Source organism: Corticium candelabrum, chromosome 1, assembly GCF_963422355.1.
Source record: "Corticium candelabrum chromosome 1, ooCorCand1.1, whole genome shotgun sequence".
Taxonomy (NCBI): domain Eukaryota; kingdom Metazoa; phylum Porifera; class Homoscleromorpha; order Homosclerophorida; family Plakinidae; genus Corticium; species Corticium candelabrum.
The window spans coordinates 16,420,091-16,442,132 of NC_085085.1; the positions used below are offsets into that span (position 1 = coordinate 16,420,091).

General features: G+C 39.1%; 3 protein-coding genes across 4 annotated transcripts; 1 reads left to right on the plus strand and 2 right to left on the minus strand.

The window, feature by feature from the left end:
• Positions 1-283: 283 nt before the first annotated feature.
• On the minus strand, positions 284-2,242 carry LOC134190021 (proton channel OtopLc-like). The gene has a single exon (XM_062658436.1). It carries the CDS (start codon positions 2,083-2,085, stop codon positions 409-411), a length of 1,677 nt encoding a protein of 558 aa, XP_062514420.1. The 5' UTR covers positions 2,086-2,242; the 3' UTR covers positions 284-408.
• Positions 2,243-3,729: 1,487 nt separating this feature from the next.
• On the minus strand, positions 3,730-10,652 carry LOC134185541 (RNA-binding region-containing protein 3-like). 2 transcript variants are annotated; one of them, XM_062653361.1, is made up of 13 exons: positions 10,522-10,652; positions 10,399-10,446; positions 8,654-8,757; positions 8,478-8,594; positions 8,306-8,417; positions 8,169-8,240; positions 5,996-6,120; positions 5,801-5,936; positions 5,508-5,736; positions 5,350-5,444; positions 5,221-5,279; positions 4,080-4,212; positions 3,730-3,916 (listed from the first exon to the last, which is right to left on the minus strand). In XM_062653361.1, the coding sequence occupies exons 1-13, from the start codon at positions 10,648-10,650 to the stop codon at positions 3,848-3,850; spliced, it is 1,428 nt and encodes a 475-aa protein (XP_062509345.1). In that variant the 5' UTR covers positions 10,651-10,652; the 3' UTR covers positions 3,730-3,847. The 2 variants fall into 2 exon arrangements, with proteins under 2 accessions (XP_062509345.1, XP_062509339.1); XM_062653355.1 differs by having other exon boundaries at positions 3,730-3,922.
• A 66-nt stretch (positions 10,653-10,718) lies between these two features.
• On the plus strand, positions 10,719-15,969 carry LOC134181194 (transport and Golgi organization protein 2 homolog). The gene is made up of 7 exons (XM_062648426.1): positions 10,719-10,860; positions 13,407-13,532; positions 13,783-13,897; positions 13,949-14,010; positions 14,080-14,230; positions 15,374-15,487; positions 15,549-15,969. The coding sequence occupies exons 1-7, from the start codon at positions 10,725-10,727 to the stop codon at positions 15,682-15,684; spliced, it is 840 nt and encodes a 279-aa protein (XP_062504410.1). The 5' UTR covers positions 10,719-10,724; the 3' UTR covers positions 15,685-15,969.
• Positions 15,970-22,042: the final 6,073 nt, after the last annotated feature.

The following is a 22,042-nucleotide window of genomic DNA, read 5'->3' on the forward strand; positions in this document are numbered from 1 at the left end:
AATGTTTAGCCTTAAATTTGCTTATAGGCTATAAAAGGCTAACTAAAATTGTTGTAAATTATATTTAGAATTTTTTTATATTCAAGTTTTGGTCCTCTTTAGTTTATGGTAACCAACAAGAGTCCACTGATTAAGAGCTACAGTTTCAATCCTTCAATTGTTTAAGCATAGAAAGTAAATTGAGTTGTTGCCAGTTGTCGTACCATGCATGTACATGTGTAAGTAGATGGTGTAGATAGACTATTGTATGACATCACAAACCTTTGAGTTATTCAGTAAGCACATCAAATTTTTTACTTCCTAGCATTTACTGCAGTCTTTCCAAGGATTTAGTGTATAGCTTACTAACTACAACAGGCTGCTAAGTTATCTGCATAACTAATAAAACAGCTGTAACTGTTGCTGGGATCATTTTTGGTCAGTGTCAGTAGGCACATACTTGTGCAGTTTATACACTCGATACAGTGTTGATACAGAGTGGATCCTAAAGAAGATAGCAAGTGGGTAGAGAACCAGCATTACCCATGTCCATGTTGATTTTCCAAAGAAATTGTCTTCCAGTATATTGAGCCTTAGCAGGGTGTAATTACTATACACACTGTTATCATGACCTTCTAAGTCAATTGTATCTAGCAGCCACATCCCAAAATTAACATATGCTAGAATCAAAGCCAAATAGGCAATGTTAAAGATGCCACAACAGAACTTCACCTCTCTTGGTTTCCGATTGAGAGCCTTTACAATGAAGTTGGACTGAAGAAATGCCTGTAGTATCCAACTTAGTGACGCAGTCAACATCAGTACAGCATAAGAGTTTAGGTCATTATCACCATCTTTTACTAAGCCAGATATAGCAGAATAAATGAGGCATAGACTTATTCCAAATGTTCCAAATATTGTGGTGATTAATAGAACTTCGTCCAGACTAACATTTGAGTTCACTGCATCATTCGATTTAAGCAGAATGAGACCAGTCAGGCAAACAATTTTTGCAATGGCAGAAACACTGATGTTGAATACTTGGAAGACATTACCTGGATTATTGTCTCGTGACAGATAATGTAGGAGGATGATCATGAGAACAAATAGTCCAAAAACCGTCAGTCCAATGATAGTTGGTATAGCCAGGTTCAGCTTTCTTCCATTACCAGTTTCTCTATTTGAAGTGGAAATATTGCTTTGTACTGTTGGGAATGCAAGTATGAGGTTGTTACTTTCTCTATAGTGTTTGGCTGCTATCCAATATTCTGCCAACATTGCTGATGACGTCAAAGTAAACTCTAAACAAAATGGATAGAGATAGAGACTTGCATCGTGAAATAAGTCATGGTAGTTGTCATTGGTTAAAGTGCAGTTAACATGAGATGAAGGGCCAAGATATTTTGAAACGACAGTCAAATTACTAGATTCTCTTCTTGGAAAGCCTATTTTGCTTTCCAAAAACGTTGTAAGGTAGAGAACAACGTTGGTTGTAACTGTGTGATACAGAAAAATACCATTGATGAGATGCTTGGAGAAAACACTTTGTTTACGACACCATGCAATGAGAACAACTTGTAAGGCAATGAAGATGATTTTGATAACAGCATATGCTTTAGATACTGGTGATGAACATGTATACGTAAACAATGCCATGGCATGGAAGAGAGCAAGGAATTCACCACCCATGGCAAAAAAGCAGAGGCCATAAATCAGGTAATTTCCAACATGATGGACAGGCTGATCACTACCTTGAGTTTGTTGCTTTCTATTTTCATAAATGGAATAAGCAATAACGACAACAATCCACACAATACTCAGTAGCATAGATATGAGGCTGAAACCATCAGAGTATACAAACTCATCCAAGGTATCTTGTTCAGGATGCTCTTCTTGTTGCAGTTTGATGAATCGACTGACTTGCAAGCTCACACCGACTGAAAGCAGAAGAATGGAATAAGCTGCAATCCACATTTGACTTTCGGCTGGAGAAGAGGTTAGAATTTGGTCATCCGCATGTTGTCTACCACTTCTGCGTGCACTTGTCATTAAGGTGTCGTGTGTAGGGGTCCAAAGAGGCCTCCCTTCATGCTGTGCTCGATCCATCCTTTGCTAATTATCATACAAATGTGCACTCCTGTAACCTGTCGGGCTTTTGCTGAAACAGCTGAAAACACTTGGGAAATCTCGTGACTCTGTTTCAAGCAAATATGTCTACTCCCACAAGTTTACTGGATGGGTGTGGCTTCTATTTCTTCAGAAACACGCCTGAAGGTAAAGTGTAATGCAATTGGCACAAATTTAGAATGATTGGTTCTCAAATAGGCTTGCCTGTAAAATGTTTTTGGAATTGACTTCCTGTTGTAGGTTCCACTCCCCTCTCATTCTGAAATAGAAACCACTCCCCTAGTGACATAGACCTAGAGCATATATTCAGTAGAAACATGATCAATTGTCTGACCGCAATTCACAATAACTGACACAGAAAATAGCGTGTGTGACCACCATTGAGGACAGTTTGCAAACTAAGGCTGTGTGGGCATTTGTCGTCACTCTCACTGTAGTTTTCACAGGATGAGGATGCCAACAATTAGTAAACTTAATAAGAATCATAGTTGTAATAAAGTTATCATTTGTTCTAGTGTATAGAAGTATTTGACAGTAAAGAAACAGTTAAGTTACTTGAGATATGCTTCAATACATTATTTGGTGTATCTAAAGATTGCAATACACGGTGACAGAGAGGAGCTGTTTTGTGGCACCGTGGTTCAATCATTGCTCAGAGGTATGTATGTTTTCAGATAGTCTACACCATGCACACGACAAATTGTATTCAGTATTCAAATTTGCATTTGTCTAATAAATGGTTCTCTGCCATTTCATGAAATCAAATTTGTTAGTGTTAAGTCAAATTCGATGCATTAATTAACTTTTTGCAAGTTATATCTATTGCACAGGACCTTTGAGAGCGGACTATGAACTAAGTGATCTGAAAATGCATGGTGTAGTCTACTAATGTATGTCACACACCTTTGCAACTACTCTCTGTAAAGTGCAGCACATCATCTTGATGTCTCTTGTAATGTATGTGAGAAGCTAGTCACTAAAATGTAGCTTTCCAATCAAGCAGACAACTTGTGTGTTTGTATCTTACCATATAGCTGCTTTATTGTTAGAAACACAATCAGCAACAATGGTGACATGTTTAATTGTCGACATCAACATCATACTACAGAAGTACTGTTACAGGGGGTGGAGTGACTTGCAAGGTGGGGGAGGGGCATGAAAGGACATTGGAGTACATGAACTATGCTGAGCTTTCAGTAGCACTTCCTGTTGGGGAGCACTTTCTGATGTTGAACTCTATTACCTTACACTCCTCTTAGGCAACAGAAAGCTCTTATACACATTTATAGGTCTGAACACTGTCATATTGGAGTACAAAAATTCAAATATTTTCCCCAAAATTGCTTTGCAGTTGTTGATTGTCAAGTTGGGGGGGGGGATTCAGCTCAGCTGCCACTGTGTTATCCAATACAAAGTCCATGTAGGTACACCATAAATAAGGGTGAGTGTTATGGTAGATTTTGATGTTTGTGTAGGTGCTACAGAACCAAGTGTTATTGCTGCCAAATCATTTTTGGCTTTGAGCATTTATGCAATTCTCAAATATTCTTACTCAAAGGAAGCATCTTGGAAGAGCATAAGGAAACAGGCCCTAAAGGCATGCTAATCCAACTACTGTGCATATATAGTGTCTTTAGATATCAAAATAAATCAAACAATTGATACAATTTTCTCTACTGTACATATAATGTCCATAGACGTTAGACTGGCCAAGTTACTGATAAATCCGTTAACTGAGAGGTTAGTCTGACCGTTGTCCTTTTGCACTTTGACTGTCCTTCTGCTTTGCTTTGGCACTTCGGGCAAATTGCTTTAGCTGTAAGTCAAGTCGATAACGACTATAGTTATAGTGATGACGTGCCAGTTATAATAGCTGTACATGCATGCATGCAGTAAATAAATGTATGCTCATTAATTAATAATTAATTATAATCAATTAATTAATCAAGACTAACAAGGAAGAGGATAGATACCACACACATGGGGCGACCATGAATCATAAATCCATTTGTTTCAGTTAATGCTCTTGTGGCTACGGCTTCACTTGGAAGACCAACAAATGCTTGACCTTTCATCCGCCCTTCAGTCATCACTTGAATATTGAACCTAAATCACAAGACGGTTATTTAAACATTAGTAGCCTTGCCACAGCAAATTACATCTACAGTTTGGTATCCTGGTAGGCATCATAAACACGACCTATTTGGTTGATTTGTTCTTAGACCAAATGTCCAGCAAAAGTACATGTAACAACAGTAGTTCTTCGAGTTTATAATAGTGACATCAGTGTAAATCTTGCAGTGTTTAGAACTCCTCGCTTGTTTTTGGGATAAAAAAGAGACAACAACAATACTGTTTGTTGTTTTTATAAACATAATGCATGTTTCCTTAGCCCCATGATGACTATGGCAAAAGAAGAATGTTGAGCGGCTTTGAAGAAAATGACCAATTTTCCTTCTCATGCAAAAGTAAATCATGCAGTTTGATGGCCAGGAAACAGTTTTAGTTGCCAGTGACCGGTGATGAGCTTGTATTAGGTAACTGCATTAGTTGTAGCTATAGTCATTGCAGACATCCACAATACCCCTGCTGCTGCTGCAAAGCATGCAAGTCATCATGCAGAATTAATTGTGCGCTTTGAAACTTTCCACACAAACAGCACGATTTTCTTCTCTGCACAACATTCTTCTTTAACCGTATGTCTTGGGTAAGCAACAGTTGGGAGTGTCTTGATTACATGTTTTTAGACCAAAGTGCAGAAATTAAGCATGCAATACACAAAAGATTGCAAGGCTAGCATCTAGCAGCATGAATTCAGGTGGTAAAACGTCTTAACCAGAAACATGTTCAGACTTAGTCTCAAAAGTCATGTCACCTGGTGAAGTACAGAGCATGGTGTTTGTTGTCAATGTGAAGTAACACTTTACCACACTTTACTGTGGTTGTTAAAATTTTCTGAAGATACTGTAATTGACGTGACAGAACTCTATGCACATCTAGACCCTTGTTCAATCTGTCCCATTGTGTTTGGTTATAAGAAATAGTTTTCCATGGCTGCCCACCTCATCGTCAATGGACTAGAAAACCAAGTACCAAGTATCATGCTACACTCACCAAAGCATGTCTTCATCAGAGTGCTGGTTGATGTACCGTCCAAATACACGACTCAGATCCTAAAGACCAAACAAACATGATCAGTGAATTCATACTTTGACATACACTAATTGACGTGGACAGGCATACTCTTTCAGTTGTTTTCCTGGAGAGATTTTTAACATAGAGACGACTAGCTGGCTGTCCAGGTGAATAATTTTTGAATGCCGAATGCATCTTTAATTCTATTATCATACACAAGTCTCACAAATAATGTATTTCCATCTGACATGCGATCAAATGACAACCATTTTCAGATAAGCGATTTTCTTTAAGTTCTATTTCAGTCACAACTCCACCACCAAAGTGCTTGTCTTCATCCGCTGTCTGTTCTTTACTGATGCATGGTGGTGGGACTATTTTACCAAACCCCACAGTGCCTGCTATTTCATCTGGTGTTTGTTCTGGGTTCTGATCTAGTTTTTGTGCATATTCAAGAGTAGCACCAATCAGCAGATGCAGACTAGCCTTTCTTGTCTGTAATTAGACGGAATGTACCAGTAGCATTAATGATCTACACATCACAACACAAAGCAATAACCTCTGTGGGGCGTTCGAAAACCTTATCAGTGCCAACAGACAACTTCCTTCGTTTGATTTGAGGAGGCTGTTTGTCTGTAAGTGTGAAAACAGCAGGTACAGGTCTTCGCTTACGATGTTTTGTATTTGGGATCACTCTGTATAAGATAACTACTATATACAAGCCAGTACAAACTGATTAAAACATGAGACAGACATTGAGGGTACAGGCTGAGACTTAAATTCTTCATCAGTCTCCATCTCTGACTCATCACTCTCTACATCGTATTTTCTTGCGGGAGAAACCGGAGGAGAGAGCTGTAGTGAAGGTTCACTGTTTGCCTACAACACGTCATGTACTAAACTTTGTTGGTGTAAGATCATAAGTAAGGACAGAAAATATGATAGTAAGAAGACTGATGAAACAGCAGCCAACATGCGTGCACACACACACACACACACACACACACACACACACACACACACACACACACACACAGCTGTGCTTTTGTATGTACTAAAAGCCATTGCTGTTATGGCAATAAAACCATGAATAAACACGAAGCATCTCCAGTAAAACCTTACAACACAACCGTGATCTCAGCAATGTCACCTTATATGGTACTTATAATTACATCATCCCATCATCCCATCATCCCATCATCCCATCATCATCATCATCATGCAGTCAGTTGTCGGGACTTGGACTGTTCATGGCGTTGGCATGGCTTGATAAGCTTTCTCCATACATTATTGGTCGTTTTTTTTTGCTTGAGTTTGCCATCTGTTAATCAGGGAGACATCTGAGCTGTTATGGGAAACTTTTGCCATTGTCATTCACCATAAAACTGTTTGCAAAATCATGAAGTGAAGCTAGCTCTTGCAATTGGCTAGTATCACTCTCTTGGTACAACACTAATGCTGTCCAGTAGGTGAGGACAGGCCAAGACATGCTGGCATCAGTGTCATACTGCAGTGGCTGATCAGATGAAATCTCTGCCCATGGGTGATGCTAGTCTCGCGTAGACAGACCCCTTTCAGCTGTGTCACAGCAAAAATGGGTCTGGTGAACAGCCTTTGATGTTGCTGTGTGCCGCATAGCCAGAAATCGACTATCTAAAGACCGGATTTGGTTTCTTAAGCGCTTCACTAAAGACCAGACTGGTATGCACACAGTGCAATCCTATAACAACTCAAAGACTACAGCTAGAGTTGTTGCTGTTTGTGAAATCTGCATGTCTACAGCAGCAATTAAACGTGGCTGCGGGAACGTTGACGCCGACAGGCTTCCATCTCCTAGGCAATCTGTCATGATCGACGTCGTACGTAGCATTGTGCGCTTGTGTCACAATAGAGACTGAATGCGAACGTATTGCAAACGTACTCGATGTAAAGCAATGCACAAAACACATGAGATGATTACCCAAACACAGAAAGACGACTCATCTTGTGTTTCGATGATGTCAGCTCTAAGCCCTTCCAGATCACTTTAGACGTCAAACAGCATCGAGTATGTTCGCATCCATTCAGTACGTTCGCATTCAGTCTCTGTTGTGACATGAGCGCACAATGCTAGACGTACAACGTTGATCATGGCTGCATGAAATCGAAGCCTGTTAACGGCAACGTTCTCGTGGCCGTGTTTAATTGCTGCTTAGACATGCAGATTTCACAAACAGCAACAACTCTAGCTGTAGTCTTTGAGTTGTTCTCTACGTAACAAAATTAATAGAAGCTAATGAGATAGGATTGCACTGCGTGCATACCAGTCTGGTCTTTAGTAAAGTGTTTAAGAAACCAAATCTGGTCTTTAGATAGCTGTTTCTGGCTACGCGGCACACAGTGACATCAAAGGCTGTTCACCAGAGCCATTTTCGCCTGAAAGTTTATGACGAGGCAGAAAGGGGTCTGGCTACGCGAGAGTAGGGTGATGCCACAAGTCACCATCTGGGAATAGTCCCTCAGACCTTGTAACAGATATTTTATTTCGTTCTGCAAAAATACTCAGACTCACCCTCTACACCAGAAGAATCTAGTGGGGTTATTGGTTTAGCTAGTCACCGACAGCCCAACCCATGCCACAGGTTGTACCGATTTTCATAAGCGAGACAGCACCTGACCTGACACACACTTATAATTACATACAGCGTCTATATAATATAATGTACATAAAACACTGGTGGCAATGTATGTCATCCAGATTAGTTACATGTACGTTATAATGAAGAATTCTTAATTATATATACAAATGTTAGGTATCTTGTTACGGTACATCTTGTACTCATTCAACCGATGAAGGTTCATGAACCAAACTTTTTTAAAGAAAATACATTGCTTCCTTGTGCTGCGCAACAAAGTCTCTGTAAATCAGTACACATACAATAACATACCAAGTTAGGTGGCAGAAGTGTTGCTGGGCCAAAAGGAGGAGGAAGGTTCATTTTGTTCATGAGATGTAGTACCTAATCACACATCAACATCCACATGCATAGTGTAAGATGTTAATCTCAGCTGTGTATTCATGTACCTGCTCATAGAAACCAGTCACACAAGCAAGAGCATGGGATATGTTAACAAGAGTGTCAATGGTTGGTGGTGGATAAGCATAACGAAGACTTCTTGTCCGTGGATACGTTAACCTAAAAACAAAAAGCAACATTCCCATCATAGTAAAAATGGCACACATAAATGTGTCATACCCATGTTGTGGGGCAAGAGCATCAGTCAGTGGTAAGGTACACTGAGAATTACAAGACTCATTGTCTGCTTGCAGAGACACCTTGTCTTTATCATGTTTATTCTTATAGTTCCAACCACTACACACAACAAGTTAATCCATATAGGAAAGCGAGTGTCTAAAAACCCGTGCATTTACTGTTTTGCTTGCTCTTGAGTTTGAAGCTTTATGTGACCTGCATTGGCAAATTCTATAACTAGCTGACTACCAAGAATTTTCAGTTGATGAAGCCTTGACATGGCCTAGAAACAATCAAGTTTAGTTACTAATCATGTATTTGTCATGCGACATCAAGATCGTCTGACAAGTTTCTCGCATAAGTAACTGACACTAATTTATCTATTGTTAGTCCATTCACCTATTCTAGTCCACTTGCTAGTCTCTGCCCATCTTTACATAATTCTTCTGTGTCTGCTGGCCTGTTGTACATGCGTCTGCACACCCTCATGCAGGCAACTGCCTATTGTCTATGTGGCTGTCAATACATACATTTGAAGCAATAGTACAATACAATACTTAGGGTGCATTCGAATACTATAGCATTTTGCATTCAATTATCCAAATCCGGCATTCGGTTATCTGAACTCTGCGTTCAATCATCCGATTCAGGCAATCAATTATCCGTTGCTAAAGGCTGTGCAATAACATGAAAAATTAAATAACTTACATAGTCTGCGGTTGGACAGCTGCTCAAATATCATCATTCATCAGCTGTCTAGACGCAATAATTGTGTAATTAATCTTGACTTTAGCGTAAATTAGTGTGTGTGTGTGTTGTACAGTGTACGTTTGCTTGGCACTATTCAATCTTGATATCCCACGTTTCTGCGGAGGTTTAATTAAGCTGTTGTGAGCAAACTAAATCTACATATCCAGGAAGCTTACAACGCCATGCTCTGTCCATCGGTTTTGTGCGTGCTGCGTGATACAGTGCAACAGTTCCATATACCAATAAATGTGTTGTTGGCGGGTGTTTAGCTAATCAAAGAGCTCTAATTTCACTGATTATTACTTTCCCACCTTAATTAAATGTGGGTGAGCATCATAGAAAGACTTCATGAAAGAAGTGTGCACTGTTTTGACTTTACCTATCAGACTGAAAGAATTATTGCTATAAGTTTGGTACTTCTATGACAGAACCTCGAACAATCAACTGCCTGACTTGCATAATTGAATGCAAAATACTATAGTTCCAGTTCTAGAACTGGAACTGGCAGAACTGTTGGAACTCTTGCTAGCAAACAAACGTTTAGAACTGTCAGCAAGTTGAGCATGAGCAATAGACTCCGACGTCATGGTAAGCGTCGATAGAAGTAGAGTGGAGTTTCTACTCCATTTGTTCTAGTTTGTTCGCACATCAGCAGTGCTTTTGCTTTCAGTTTTTGCAGCTGCTCGCTAAGAAGGTCACTGCAATCAGTTCCAAATTTCGTTTCTTCTGGTGTTTGCCAAGCCGATGGTCGCCACAAGTGTTCATTAGAACCAACAAGAAGGTCCACAACGGCCTCAGCATCTGTACCTGCCATTTCAGTTCGACAGCCTCCGGGGAATTTTTGCATTTAGGTAGGGCGTGACAGTTCCAACAATTCCTGCTTGCTAAACAGAACTGCTAGAACTGGTCTGAGAGCTCTAGAACTGTCAGGACTACCAATCGAACTCTAGCCACACTACAACACTGAAAGTTCACCGGGCCCCTTGACGTTTTGAGTACAGCTCCTCGCCAAGTCCTCAAGACGTTTACAAAGTCCCATAATTACGGCTCATAGCTGACATTATTCTAACTTTACTAACTAGTAAAATAATTAATTAAATCAAGAAATGAAAACTGCCCGTTTTGTCTTCCATTTGTTTGGCATAACTTCTGTCCATACAACTAGTCTGCTTACCTTTTCAGCAGTAGAATTGGTACCGAAGGTTGCAAACGCACAGTTCCTCTGTTGATATCCATGCATATACATAGTCATACATTTAGCTACACGTCCAACAATTCATAACTACAATTTGCCTACCATTCGTCCTCTGGTTTCCATTACCGTGACTTCAACAGCTCCAAAATGTCTTAAAAAGTCCTCTTTCTCTTCAAACGAAAGAGATGTAGGCAAATGCCTGACAAGAAGTGTTCTGCTACTATTCTCCATTACATTCAGTAGCCCGGATAATGCACACGCGTTTGGGTTCTAATCAGTAGATTCCCGTATAAATCAGTGTCAGGATGTGTCTTCTCTTTCTCAGTTTCTCTAGCGACACATCCCAACCGTACAAACTTGTTTTAGTTTTCAATAGAGATGAATTATATTCGCGACCGACAACTCCTGCGCAGTTTTGGGATGATGACAATATTTTAGCAGGTGCAATACAATACAATACAGTACAGTACAGTACATTTACAGTAGAGTACAGTAGAGTACAGTACAGTAGAGTACAGTACAGTAGAGTACAGTACAGTACAGTAGAGTACAGTACAGTAGAGTACAGTAGAGTACAGTAGAGTACAGTAGAGTACAGTAGAGTACAGTACAGTACAGTAGAGTACAGTAGAGTACAGTAAAGTACAGTACAGTACAGTAGAGTACAGTACAGTACAGTAGAGTACAGTAGAGTACAGTACAGTACAGTAGAGTACAGTACAGTACAGTACAGTACAGTAGAGTACAGTACAGTACAGTACAGTTACAGCACAGCACAGCACAGTTACAGTACAGTACAGCACAGCACAGCACAGTACATACAGTACAGTACAGTACAGTACAGTACAGTACAGTACAGTACAGTACAGTACAGTACAGTACAGTACAGTACAGTACAGTACAGTACAGTACAGTACAGCAGGGGCAGATTTAGGATTTTCGGATGGGGGTTCCGTGACGTCACAAAGGTTAGGATCAACCACGCCTCCAGATATAAATTAGCTATTTAATCACCTATACCATAGAACGGAAGTATGCGTTAATTAATGAATCTATAGTACTGGACAATTTGAATAAGTATATGGTTTCATGAAATTGTGATGTTGTGACCATCAAATATATTTTCATGAGATGAAAAATAACTACTTTGAAACATTATCATTGCAAGGAAGTAACAAAGTGGTGGTGTTCGAGCTGGGCCAAAAAGCCACAGTTTGATTTCAACAAACCCTTGCAGCCTTCACGTCCTGGAAGATGTGGGGGTGCAGCTCACACAGAGTCGTATCCGCCACACCTTTTTTCCTGGCTGCAAGCCTGAAATGCCTTGATTTTACGGAAAGAAGCCTTTGCAAGGTTTTTTGAATGTCTTGGCAACTTGAAGTCTGAAAGGGCTAGCTTCTTTCAAGTGACGACTTTCTAGGGCAGCCAAACAAAGATGTCAACTGACGATGTGAAGCTGTTCAGCACGCTCTTCCGTGTGCTGAATTGGCGCATTGTGTTTGATGTTCGTGCCTAGTAGGCTACAAAAAGAGTAGGAGTACCGTACGACTCACTCGTACTGTCCGACTGCTGGAACGTGGGTATCACCGCGTGATGACATCACATAAAATTTTAGGGGGTTCCATGGAACCTCCGCAAACCCCTCTAGATCTGCCAGTGTACAGTACAGTACGGTACAGTACAGTACAGTACAGTTACGTTACGGTATGGTACAGTACAGTACAGTACAGTACAGTACAGTACAGCGCAGTACAGTACAGTACAGCGCAGTACAGTACAGCGCAGCGCAGCACAGCACAGCACAGCACAGCACAGCACAGCACAGCACAGCACAGTACAGTACAGTAGTGCAGTACAGTACAGTACAGTACAGTACAGTTCAGTTGCAGTTGCAGTTGCAGTTGCAGTTGCAGTTGCAGTGCAGTGCAGTGCAGTGCAGTGCAGTGCAGTGCAGTGCAGTGCAGTGCAGTGCAGTGCAGTGCAGTTGCAGTGCAGTGCAGTGCAGTGCAGTGCTGTGCAGTACATGGAATGTTGTCTACTCAAGCACGACGAAGACATAACTAATTGAAGGTAGACGGCAACAGTATTGTAATGATGTTTTTAAAAATTACAAACAATCAAACTCTATTTTGACATTTCTCTACTTAAAGTTTTCTTTTCTTTTAATTAATTAGAGGTTTTGTTGTTTTTGTGAGATTGGCAGTAAATTTGCTGAAGTGTGATAAACCATATTTGTATAAATGTATCTCACTGCCCGTGTTTGGGCATTTCCATCTTTTCTATACATACATTCAGCTTTTCAGGAGAATAATTCAGCCATTAATTAACCAACATGCAATGTGTGCCAAAACTGTGTGAATATAATTAAACGTGAATGTGATAGGCGATTAGTACAGGTGTTTTGTAGGAATTTTTTTAGTACAGTATGATAATTGAATACCAGTATTAAAAGTTAATACAGTACATGCATTATAAATAGAGTGCTTGAGCTTCTACTACAGGGAGGTAACGAGAGAATCACTGCTGCAAGACAGTTTTAGACGCATGTTTGTAGGTTGCTTAGTAGAGAGGTTGCTACATGAATCTAAACTAGCTATATTTTATGTTTTATCTGGAGTGGATGAGTGCCAGTTACATTTTATAAGAAGTATACTGTGTGTGTGTGTGTGTGTGTGTGTGTGTGTGTGTGTGTGTGTGTGTGTGTGTGTGTGTGTGTGTGTGTGTGTGCTTGGAGAAGTGCTATTACGCTGCGTTGCCAAAACCCATAATGGGTATGGTGGAATCAAGGTCAAGGTGTGTGTGTGTGTGTGTGTGTGTGTGTGTGTGTGTGTGTGTGTGTGTGTGCATGTGAATGAAAGCAGGTTTAGTTGTCAAACGTTTGCGCTCTACTTGGGATTGAACATGGTAGGATGGTTTGAGATGTATCATGAGAATTAATGAAAGAAATCACTTTGGAGTGTGAGGCCTTAATTATTTTCTTGTAATAGGAATGGATATGGAGACTGGAAAGAATGGTGGCACTTGGCTTGGCATTACAAGGACGGGTCGAATTGCTACTCTTACTAATTATCGTCAGAAGTTTTCTGATTTGAATCCTAAAGCCCAGGGAAGAGGTAATTTGAATTTATAGAAGTTTCTTAGGTTTTTGACAGAACTTCTGTTGCATATACTGTAGTCTAGATCTGCCATGTGTGTATTTATCTTGCATATATATAAAATACTGTAGCACAGTACTTAGTATAACTAGGTTTTGTGAAGTTGTATGATTTGTTAGCATATCAATGTTATAAATTTAGATTTAGTGACTTTTTGATTATGGTGACTGTCAAGTGCGACAAATAAATTTGAATGAATTGTTGACAGGTTTCTTGGTTGTCGACTATCTACATTGTGATTTGCCACCAGAAGAATATTTGAAGCCTTTGGCGGAAACAAGAACTCATTTCAATGGATATAACATTCTTACAATAGAACTGAAGTCAGATAAATTATATTAATGTTGGCAATGCTATAGCATGGTCATTTGCAGGTCAGGCAAGGTCTTTTATTTCAGTAACATGGAGGGCAGAGATATTCAACAGCTGACACCTGGTTAACATGTTGTACCTGGCATATTGAATTTGAAATCATAAAAATGCTTTGCTATACCTAAACTTAAAGGAATTTATGGTCTTAGTAATAAGACAGTTGATGATCCATGGGCAAAGGTGGTTCATGGCAAGCAGAGATTTATAGATGTGTTGCAGTTATACCAAGACTTGAAAGAGGCACTAATAGAAGAACTCTTGAAGATGATGTCTGATGATACTTGGTCAGGCAATTGATATTGCTTCACAATTCATATTTCAAATTGTGACTTAATTTGTACATGTCTAACTAGAAAACATTTATTCTTGATTTGTGATGTTGCATAATTAATGCAGCAATAGGGTTTGACTCATTGGTACTGGTCTTATCCAACAATGAACTTATGGCTCTAAATTGATGCCAAATTACACTTTTATAGATGGTTGATTGCAAACATATTATGAGAGCTACTACGTGTAGTTCATGTTGCCTTCCAAATAAAGATGCTTACAGGAACTAAATTTATTTCAAATAGCTAGCTAGCTTTTGGAAATCTGTTTATAAAATTTATGAGATTATTTATGACTAACTATAAGATTGCTTGTCTCTATGGCATACTAGTACCATTGGGACTGAAAAATGGTACTCGTGTAAACAGGAAAGTGATGTTGAGCAATGTATGTCTGACAGTTACTATTCACTAGTGATGTACCAGTTTAGTGCTGATAAAGCAGTAGCAGATGTGGATTTACAGTTTTGGCTATAAAATAAGGAGATTGAGGCATAGCATATGTAGCCTCAGTACACCAGACTGCTTTCGATCTGCACGTAATGGGATGGCCGGAGAGGGTGGAGAGTAGGAGGAGAGAAGAAAGCAGTTTTTGCAATGTGCTTTCTTGTCTCATTCTATTCTTCAGCCATCATGTGCAGAAAGCAGCCTGATGTACCAAGGCTACAGCATATGTGGCATAGACGATATTAAGTGAAATTTACTAATAGTGTACATTGTAAATGTGACTGTGTTCTGGAAAAATGATGTAGAGCAGTTTTGATATGCTACAGCTTATTATGCATGGATACTGTACATAGGTCTGGACTTATGAAAAATGAACTCAACTGATTAGCAATGCACAACAAGTTGTACACTAAGAATTTAGAACAATTAATTAAAGTGAAGTTGAAGCTTATTTTTGTGCTATAAGCAATTTGATGTTGTGCTCCTTTGTGGAGACATGAGGAATTACTTATCATCAGGTCATTGTTTAGATGAAGTGAGTTGTTTGCTTAGAAGGTGACTAATTTAGTGGTTGTTGTCGTTCAGTTTGATGTCTGATCTGTTGTTGGTAAGTTGTGACTTGCTAAATTGTATTACTTTTGTGAATTGCAGTCGTCATCCTGGTGGTAACTATCCTTTGTTAGACTGGCCGGAGGAATACATAAAATGTTCCAGTTCGATATTTGTTAGAGGGTTTGAGACACCATCAGGTGGTTATGGCACAAGGTACAGTCACTGTTGCATAAGTTATTGGTTGATCAGCATCATTACATAAATTCTTGCTAAGAACAACTAGTGTTATACTGGTGGACAACAAGGATCATGTGACATACGTTGAGCGTACTCTGGATGATCCTATAGAGATTGGAACATACAGATGGCGAACACAGCAGTTTGAGTTTGACCTGTTGTCATCAGCTTGATTAGAGCAAAACCAAGACAGTCGACTAGAAGTTCCAAGTTGGAAGTCTTTGCATCGATATCACTACAATATGATGCTTGTCAAGAGGAAATATAGTCACTACTAACATTTGCATTCTTTTGTGTTTGATCTGTAGTATATGTATGTGTTGCATCTACTCTGGTAACACTGAATTGTCTATGTTACCAGTAATTAACGTTGTGACATTGTGATAGCCAAGCTGATATATGCAATCCTTTTTTATGGTGTTTTAATTACTTATATTGTTGAATGTTCTTATTATTAATTTGTTTCCATATAAAAAGCTTATCAGATTGCTTAAGAATTGTGGTAGTTTTGGTAAGTATGTTTCTAGCTGCCGGTATATTTTGAGTTTGGCATTGAGTTTGGCAATACATCCGAGCAAAAATATTAATGAAACGTTATAAATCAAATCTTGCAACGCAAAATATAGAAATTAATAAATTAAAAATTAATACTTAAAAATTCAAAATTTAAAGTACAGTCTTAAATTTACATTTTAAATTTTAATAATTTTGAAAGCATTTTAAATAATTGCTTGTTTTAACATTAATAACCCAAAAAATTCAAATTAGAATGACAAAAGTAGAAACATGAATATTGCAATGCAAGAATTGAATGTTTATTAAATTGCGTTGTGCGCGCAAAACTTCTGTTTACGAGTTTTTGGCAGAGCCCTAGATTGCGTGACAAAATTTCTAGGGCCCTCATCCAACAATATAGTTGGCTAGATGCGCATCATACCACTCTCCCAATTAATGCGTGCCAATTCATGTTCATGCAATTACTTACAAGAACGCTAACGAGCCTTGTCTATAGAATGGCCGGCCGAAGGCCGTGAACCAGGTTCTATTTTCAAAGAAGCCTTTGATTGTTCCTAAATTTAGATCTTCTCTGAAACATCAGAAAATTCATCAAAGAACTCGTAAACACTCTAATTAGTAGATGAAACTGTAAAATGGGCTTGATTGACTTACCTATAAAGTTTAGTAGTTGAGCTAGCCGATGTTTCTGCATGTGTGCTACTAAATTACGCTGAAGAAGAGACGCATGACGAACGTACAGACTATAGCTAAAATGCCTGTCTAGAGCGTTGTGTTGCCTTGCTAGTAATCTCTAGCACTTCTTGCTGTCCTTATTAGCAACGTATACATAACTCACTAGATACGCCTTCAAGTGTGATGCATGACGTCGCTCGTTATTTCATTTCCCAAAAATTAGCGAACAGGTCGTAATTAGAGTTGTGAAAATTTGTTACGCATTTTGATTCTCTAGATAAATAAAATTTGGAAAATACGGTAGAATTATCAATCACTACACCGCTATACTACATGTGCACGCTGGAAACTGAAGCCCGTGCATGGCTACTAGTAGTATACATGCAATGACGTATGCATACCTGAGGCCACATCTCACTACACAAACACAAATCACGTACGCCACCATTCGCACCATTCCATGATTCGCCCCTAGTAATTACGTAATACCGTACGTATAGAGCTACCGTGACTTCGACTAGCCTCTTTCTCTTCAAAAGATGTAGGCAATTCTGACAAGTGTCTATTGTAGATAAGTTAGTTCTCTTTCGTACCTAGATAAGCAATAGCCGCGCCTGGAGAATACAAACGAACCTAGTAAACCAATTCCCGTATAGTCTAGCACAGGATGTGCCTCCTTTTTCTCGGTTTCTCTAGCGACACATCCAAGCCATTCAAGCTTGTCTTGGTTTTCAATAGAGATGAATTGTACTCACGACCGACGACTCCTGCGCAGTTTTGGGATGATGACAATATTTTAGCAGGTATCTAGACGATATCGTGTCTGTCTAGACTCAAGCGCAACGTAGACAATGATCTAGAGTATGACGAATGTTACTTACTTGAAAGACTATACAGTGGTCATAATTAATTGTACCATTATAAATTACTTATCGTACGATTCAACATTGCATGTTATTTAATTAATTAAGTTAATGGTAGACTGCAATAGTATTGCTATAAATTTTTAAAATTACAAACAATAAACTAAATTATGACATTTCTCTACATAAAATTATTTTCTATTTTATAATTTAATTGGCGAGCGAAGCGAGCCTCTCTCTTGTCATGTCAATTGAGGTCGAGATATATTATATTTATATATTTATTACAGGGTACGGTAGTACCCTGTATGTAGGATTGCCCAGGTTTTGGAGCGTTGTGGGGGCGTGGTCGTCTTTTTGCACGCTTAGAAAACATAGTAAATGTAGACTAAAATTTCTCAAAATTAACAAAATGAAGTGTTTGCATGTTGTGTACTATATCCTATTTTTGTTTTGGTCAATAATCATCTAACAACTTAGAAAACAGTTGCTAGCCTCGGAGGCCCATGCGCCAATTTTGTTCTGATTTTTCTTCTTCTTCTCCTCCACGGATATCTCTTTTTGTACGTTATCTAGGGCTGTGAAACTTTAGAAAGCGCTTTAGAATTACCCGAACTCTATTCGTTTGTTGACTAGATAGAGAAACCGAAAGGAATGCTAAAAAATTTGTGTTTCTTTCAAGCAGATTTGATCCTTTGACCGCCATCAACACTGTTGCACAGTTCGGGCCAATCACAGAGCAGTATTTGCAGGCACAGAGAAAAGAGGAATGCAAAGACACTAAAAATTAGGATCTACATTCGTGCAACGTGCGCTAGGATACCATGGTTCCGTATCTACCCCGTAGACTTACCACTTGAGCTTGAGTAAACTATCTCTGAATCATGTCTAACGAAAGCTGTTACATACATGTATAAACAGGTTTAATTAACGCTAATGAAAACGCGCTAAATCTTAGACATGCCTAGAAAAGACGTACAAGCCCTAGTGAAGACATGTACACCCTATGTTGCGCTTTGCGCTCCTAAAAACTTACCAAACTAGAATTTAAAAACTTTTTCTCTAAAAAAATAAATAGATGTAGGGATTGTTTAAAAAGTAACAGAAGCAAGATCTATAGATAATATGAACCAAAGCCAGACATCATTAGTGAATCATTCCAACCCCACATTTCCTACATTTTACATTTTGGGGGTTGGAAGGATTCACTAATGATGTCTGGCTTTGGTTCATATTATCTATAGATCTTGTTTCTGTTACTTTTTATACAACCCCTACATCTATTTATTTTTTTCAGAGAAAAAGTTTTTAAAATTCTAGTATATTTATATATTTATATATTTATATATTTACATGCGTACATCAGCACTTGTCATATAGATTTACGGCAAAACGGAAAGACGGATTGACAAAACAACGATGCCACATGAATGCAATTTTGACCCCGTAATATATGCGCTCAAACTTGAATCAAGGGTCCCCTTTCGAGGGGTCGTCTCAATTACAATTTCTTGGCGATAAGAGTGAAGTGACTTTCGATATCGCTCCCGTACGCGACTAAAAAGGAATTAGGACTGAGGCGTGACAAAACGAATTGAAGGAAAAGCTAGAAGAAGAGAAAAGGCCGATTTCTGAGTTTCTGCGGGCTAGTTTGACAGACATTGTTGCTGCGCAACCATTGCTACGCGACTATGCGACCATTGCTAGGCGACTAGCTAAGTAAACGAGTGAGACGATTGAATCGTGAACGAAGAATTGAAGATAACTAGAAGAAGAGCAACTGAAAGTCTGTTTCCTGAGTTCCCGCGCTTGTTTGACAGAACTGTTGCTACGTAACGCAGCCATTGCTAGATTGCAGTGGCGGATCTAGAGGGGTTCAGGGGGTTTCATGAAACCCCCTAAAATTTTGTGACGTCATCACGCGGAGATGACTGCGTAACAGCAGTGCTTGTTACATCCTGACGTGACTCACAGCTCACGTTTTAGTTCTAAGTATCTTCACACGGAGGTGCAGTACAGATTATGAACTTTCGACGTAGGTCCAGAATCGTCGGACAGTGCGAGTGAGTCGTACGGTACTTTTACTCTTTCTACATTAATTTAGGGTAACTTGTTTTCAATCTCAGTTGTTCTCCAACAACATGTTTCATTTACTTCCTTGCAATGATAATGTTTCAAAGTAGTTATTTTCTATCTCATAGAAATGTACTTTCACCTTTGATGGTCACAACATTCACAATTCCATGAAACCATATATGTCTAGAGAAGCTTTCTTCGGAAAGAAAGAAAGCGGTAACATTTGCCTGTCTAGCGAAAGACATGTATAGACTTGCAAGATCAATTCAAAATTCTCCAGTACTGTAGATTGATTAACGTATACTTCCGTTCTATAGTATAGGTGAATAAATAGCTAATTTATATCTGGAGGCGTGGCTGATCCTAACCTTTGTGACGTCACGGAACCCCCATTCGAAAATCCTGAATCCGCCCCTGGATTGTATGAATAGATAAAGACAGAACACCATCGCTCACCAAACACAATGCTAACCAAGCATTTACTAGTATTTATATATTTATATATTGTCTCTGGGCCAAGCTTCCAGGCAATTTTAGTTATCTGTTCGTTTATGGCAGTATAACTCAAGACTGATTAGTGACTATCTACCTAATTATTATGACTTAAAATCTTTGTGCTTCCGTCGTTAGAGCGGATATGTGCTATTTGTGTTATCTGTAAGGATTGACCAGGTTGTGTGGGCGTGGTCATATTTTAGACCTTCAGAAATCACCTTAAAATACGGTTAAATCTCTTGAAAACGACAGATAGAAAACCTTACAAGTTCAACTACGCTTGACTACTTCTGAATTGATCTCAGCTTGTCTTCAGAAGGAGAAAATCGCTCGTCAATTTTGGAGTTTTCGCTGGATTTTGTCTTCTTTCTTCTTCTTCTTCTTCTTCTTCTTCTTCTTCTTCTTCTTCTTCTTCTTCTTCTTCTTCTCCTTCGTCACGCATAGCTCCTTGACTACGGCATATCTAAAGCTAAGACTTGCTACCCTACTTACGTTCAACCGCAATTGTTGTAAGCCATTGTTAACAAACAATATCCAGGCAGCCAATCACAAGCTCTTGCTACGTTGCTTGAAACAGTCTAGGGTACACGTGTACAACAAGGCGACAAGAATTCTTGACACGTTTCGTGGTTGAAAAACCTGAAAGCCTACAGTTAGGCAAATAATCGCTCTCTTGAATCGCACGAGCAAACGCAAGAAGTGCGCGTAATTAATTAATTAGAAGTGACGTTGAACGTCATCGCAATCGAAGACGCGATATACCTCTTCTTGCCGTAGTTGGAACATCAACGCCTTCAAGCATTTGAATTATGGCAAAAGCATATTACTTCGACTCGCTTCCATCACAAAATGTCGACTTTTCATCGCTCGGAATGTGACGTTTGTTACGAGCCTAGAAGTGTGGCGTACGATAATAATTTTGCAGTTGTCTAATGCTACCATATTTTATTTTATTTAAGACCAAACTCCCGCAAATCGAAGACCTCGTACTGTGTACAAGCCGGTCGCGTGTAGAAGTCGAGCTTTTGTTCAAGACACTCGGCACGCGCGTACACACACGTTCGATCACGTGCACGTGCACAAATGTCGGCGTGTGCGTGTAGCGTTCAATGACACCTGGCCAACATTGATGACGAAGAAAAAGGTGACGCTGCTGAAACTAGCATCTCGATTCTCATAGTAGTGACAAGACTATCTAACCGAATCTTGAGTTTTCAATTAAGTGGTCTAGATAACAAACTCATCAACATTCTGTAATGTGATGCATGACCATCAATGGAAATGCGAGCTTGCTTTGTTGCCCACACCAAGAACTTTAGTTGTTTAAACGCTAATACTCATACCCCACCGGACACAAATTTTAGGATTATGCAAGAAAGCATCTAGAAATTGTTGTGGACAACCAGGAGATCTAACAGCTAATCATCTGCATAAAGTCATTCTTCAATCTACACACACCACACACACACACACACACACACACACACACACACACACACACACACACACACACACACACACACATACATGCACGTATGCTCGTAGCTCTGAAGCAAGTAGAATACAGCTTCATACTTACTAGTGGTATTATTGCAACTAAATGTAACGTCTGATTCAAACCACCTATACACAAACACTGCATAGCTCTTAACAAATTTGCAAGTACACTGTAAACCTAAGATCCACATGCTCGAGATATGAGACTAGACATGTAGACCAAGTATAGTTTACAAAATGTGTATTTTTGTTAGGCTATAAAATCTTTGTTTAATTATTGGAGCAGGCTGTGCTTTCGCACTCCTAAAAACTTACCAAACTAGAATTTTAAAAACTTTTTCCCTGACAAAAGAAATTGATGTAGGGATTGTATAAAAAGTAATAGAAACAAGATCTATAGATAATATGA

Excerpts from the sequence above, each read along its gene's own strand:
- LOC134181194 (XM_062648426.1), top strand. The coding sequence starts at position 10,725 with ATGTGTCTTCTCTTTCTCAGTTTCTCTAGCGACACATCCCAACCGTAC. Across the intron at positions 14,231-15,373 it reads ATGATGTCTGATGATACTTG|TCGTCATCCTGGTGGTAACT; the intron begins GTCAGGCAATTG and ends TGTGAATTGCAG. Across the intron at positions 15,488-15,548 it reads TCAGGTGGTTATGGCACAAG|AACAACTAGTGTTATACTGG; the intron begins GTACAGTCACTG and ends ATTCTTGCTAAG.
- LOC134190021 (XM_062658436.1), bottom strand. The coding sequence starts at position 2,085 with ATGGATCGAGCACAGCATGAAGGGAGGCCTCTTTGGACCCCTACACAC.
- LOC134185541 (XM_062653355.1), bottom strand. The coding sequence starts at position 10,650 with ATGGAGAATAGTAGCAGAACACTTCTTGTCAGGCATTTGCCTACATCT. Across the intron at positions 8,595-8,653 it reads ACTCAAGAGCAAGCAAAACA|TGGTTGGAACTATAAGAATA; the intron begins GTAAATGCACGG and ends TGTTGTGTGTAG. Across the intron at positions 5,737-5,800 it reads TTTTCGAACGCCCCACAGAG|ACAAGAAAGGCTAGTCTGCA; the intron begins GTTATTGCTTTG and ends GTCTAATTACAG.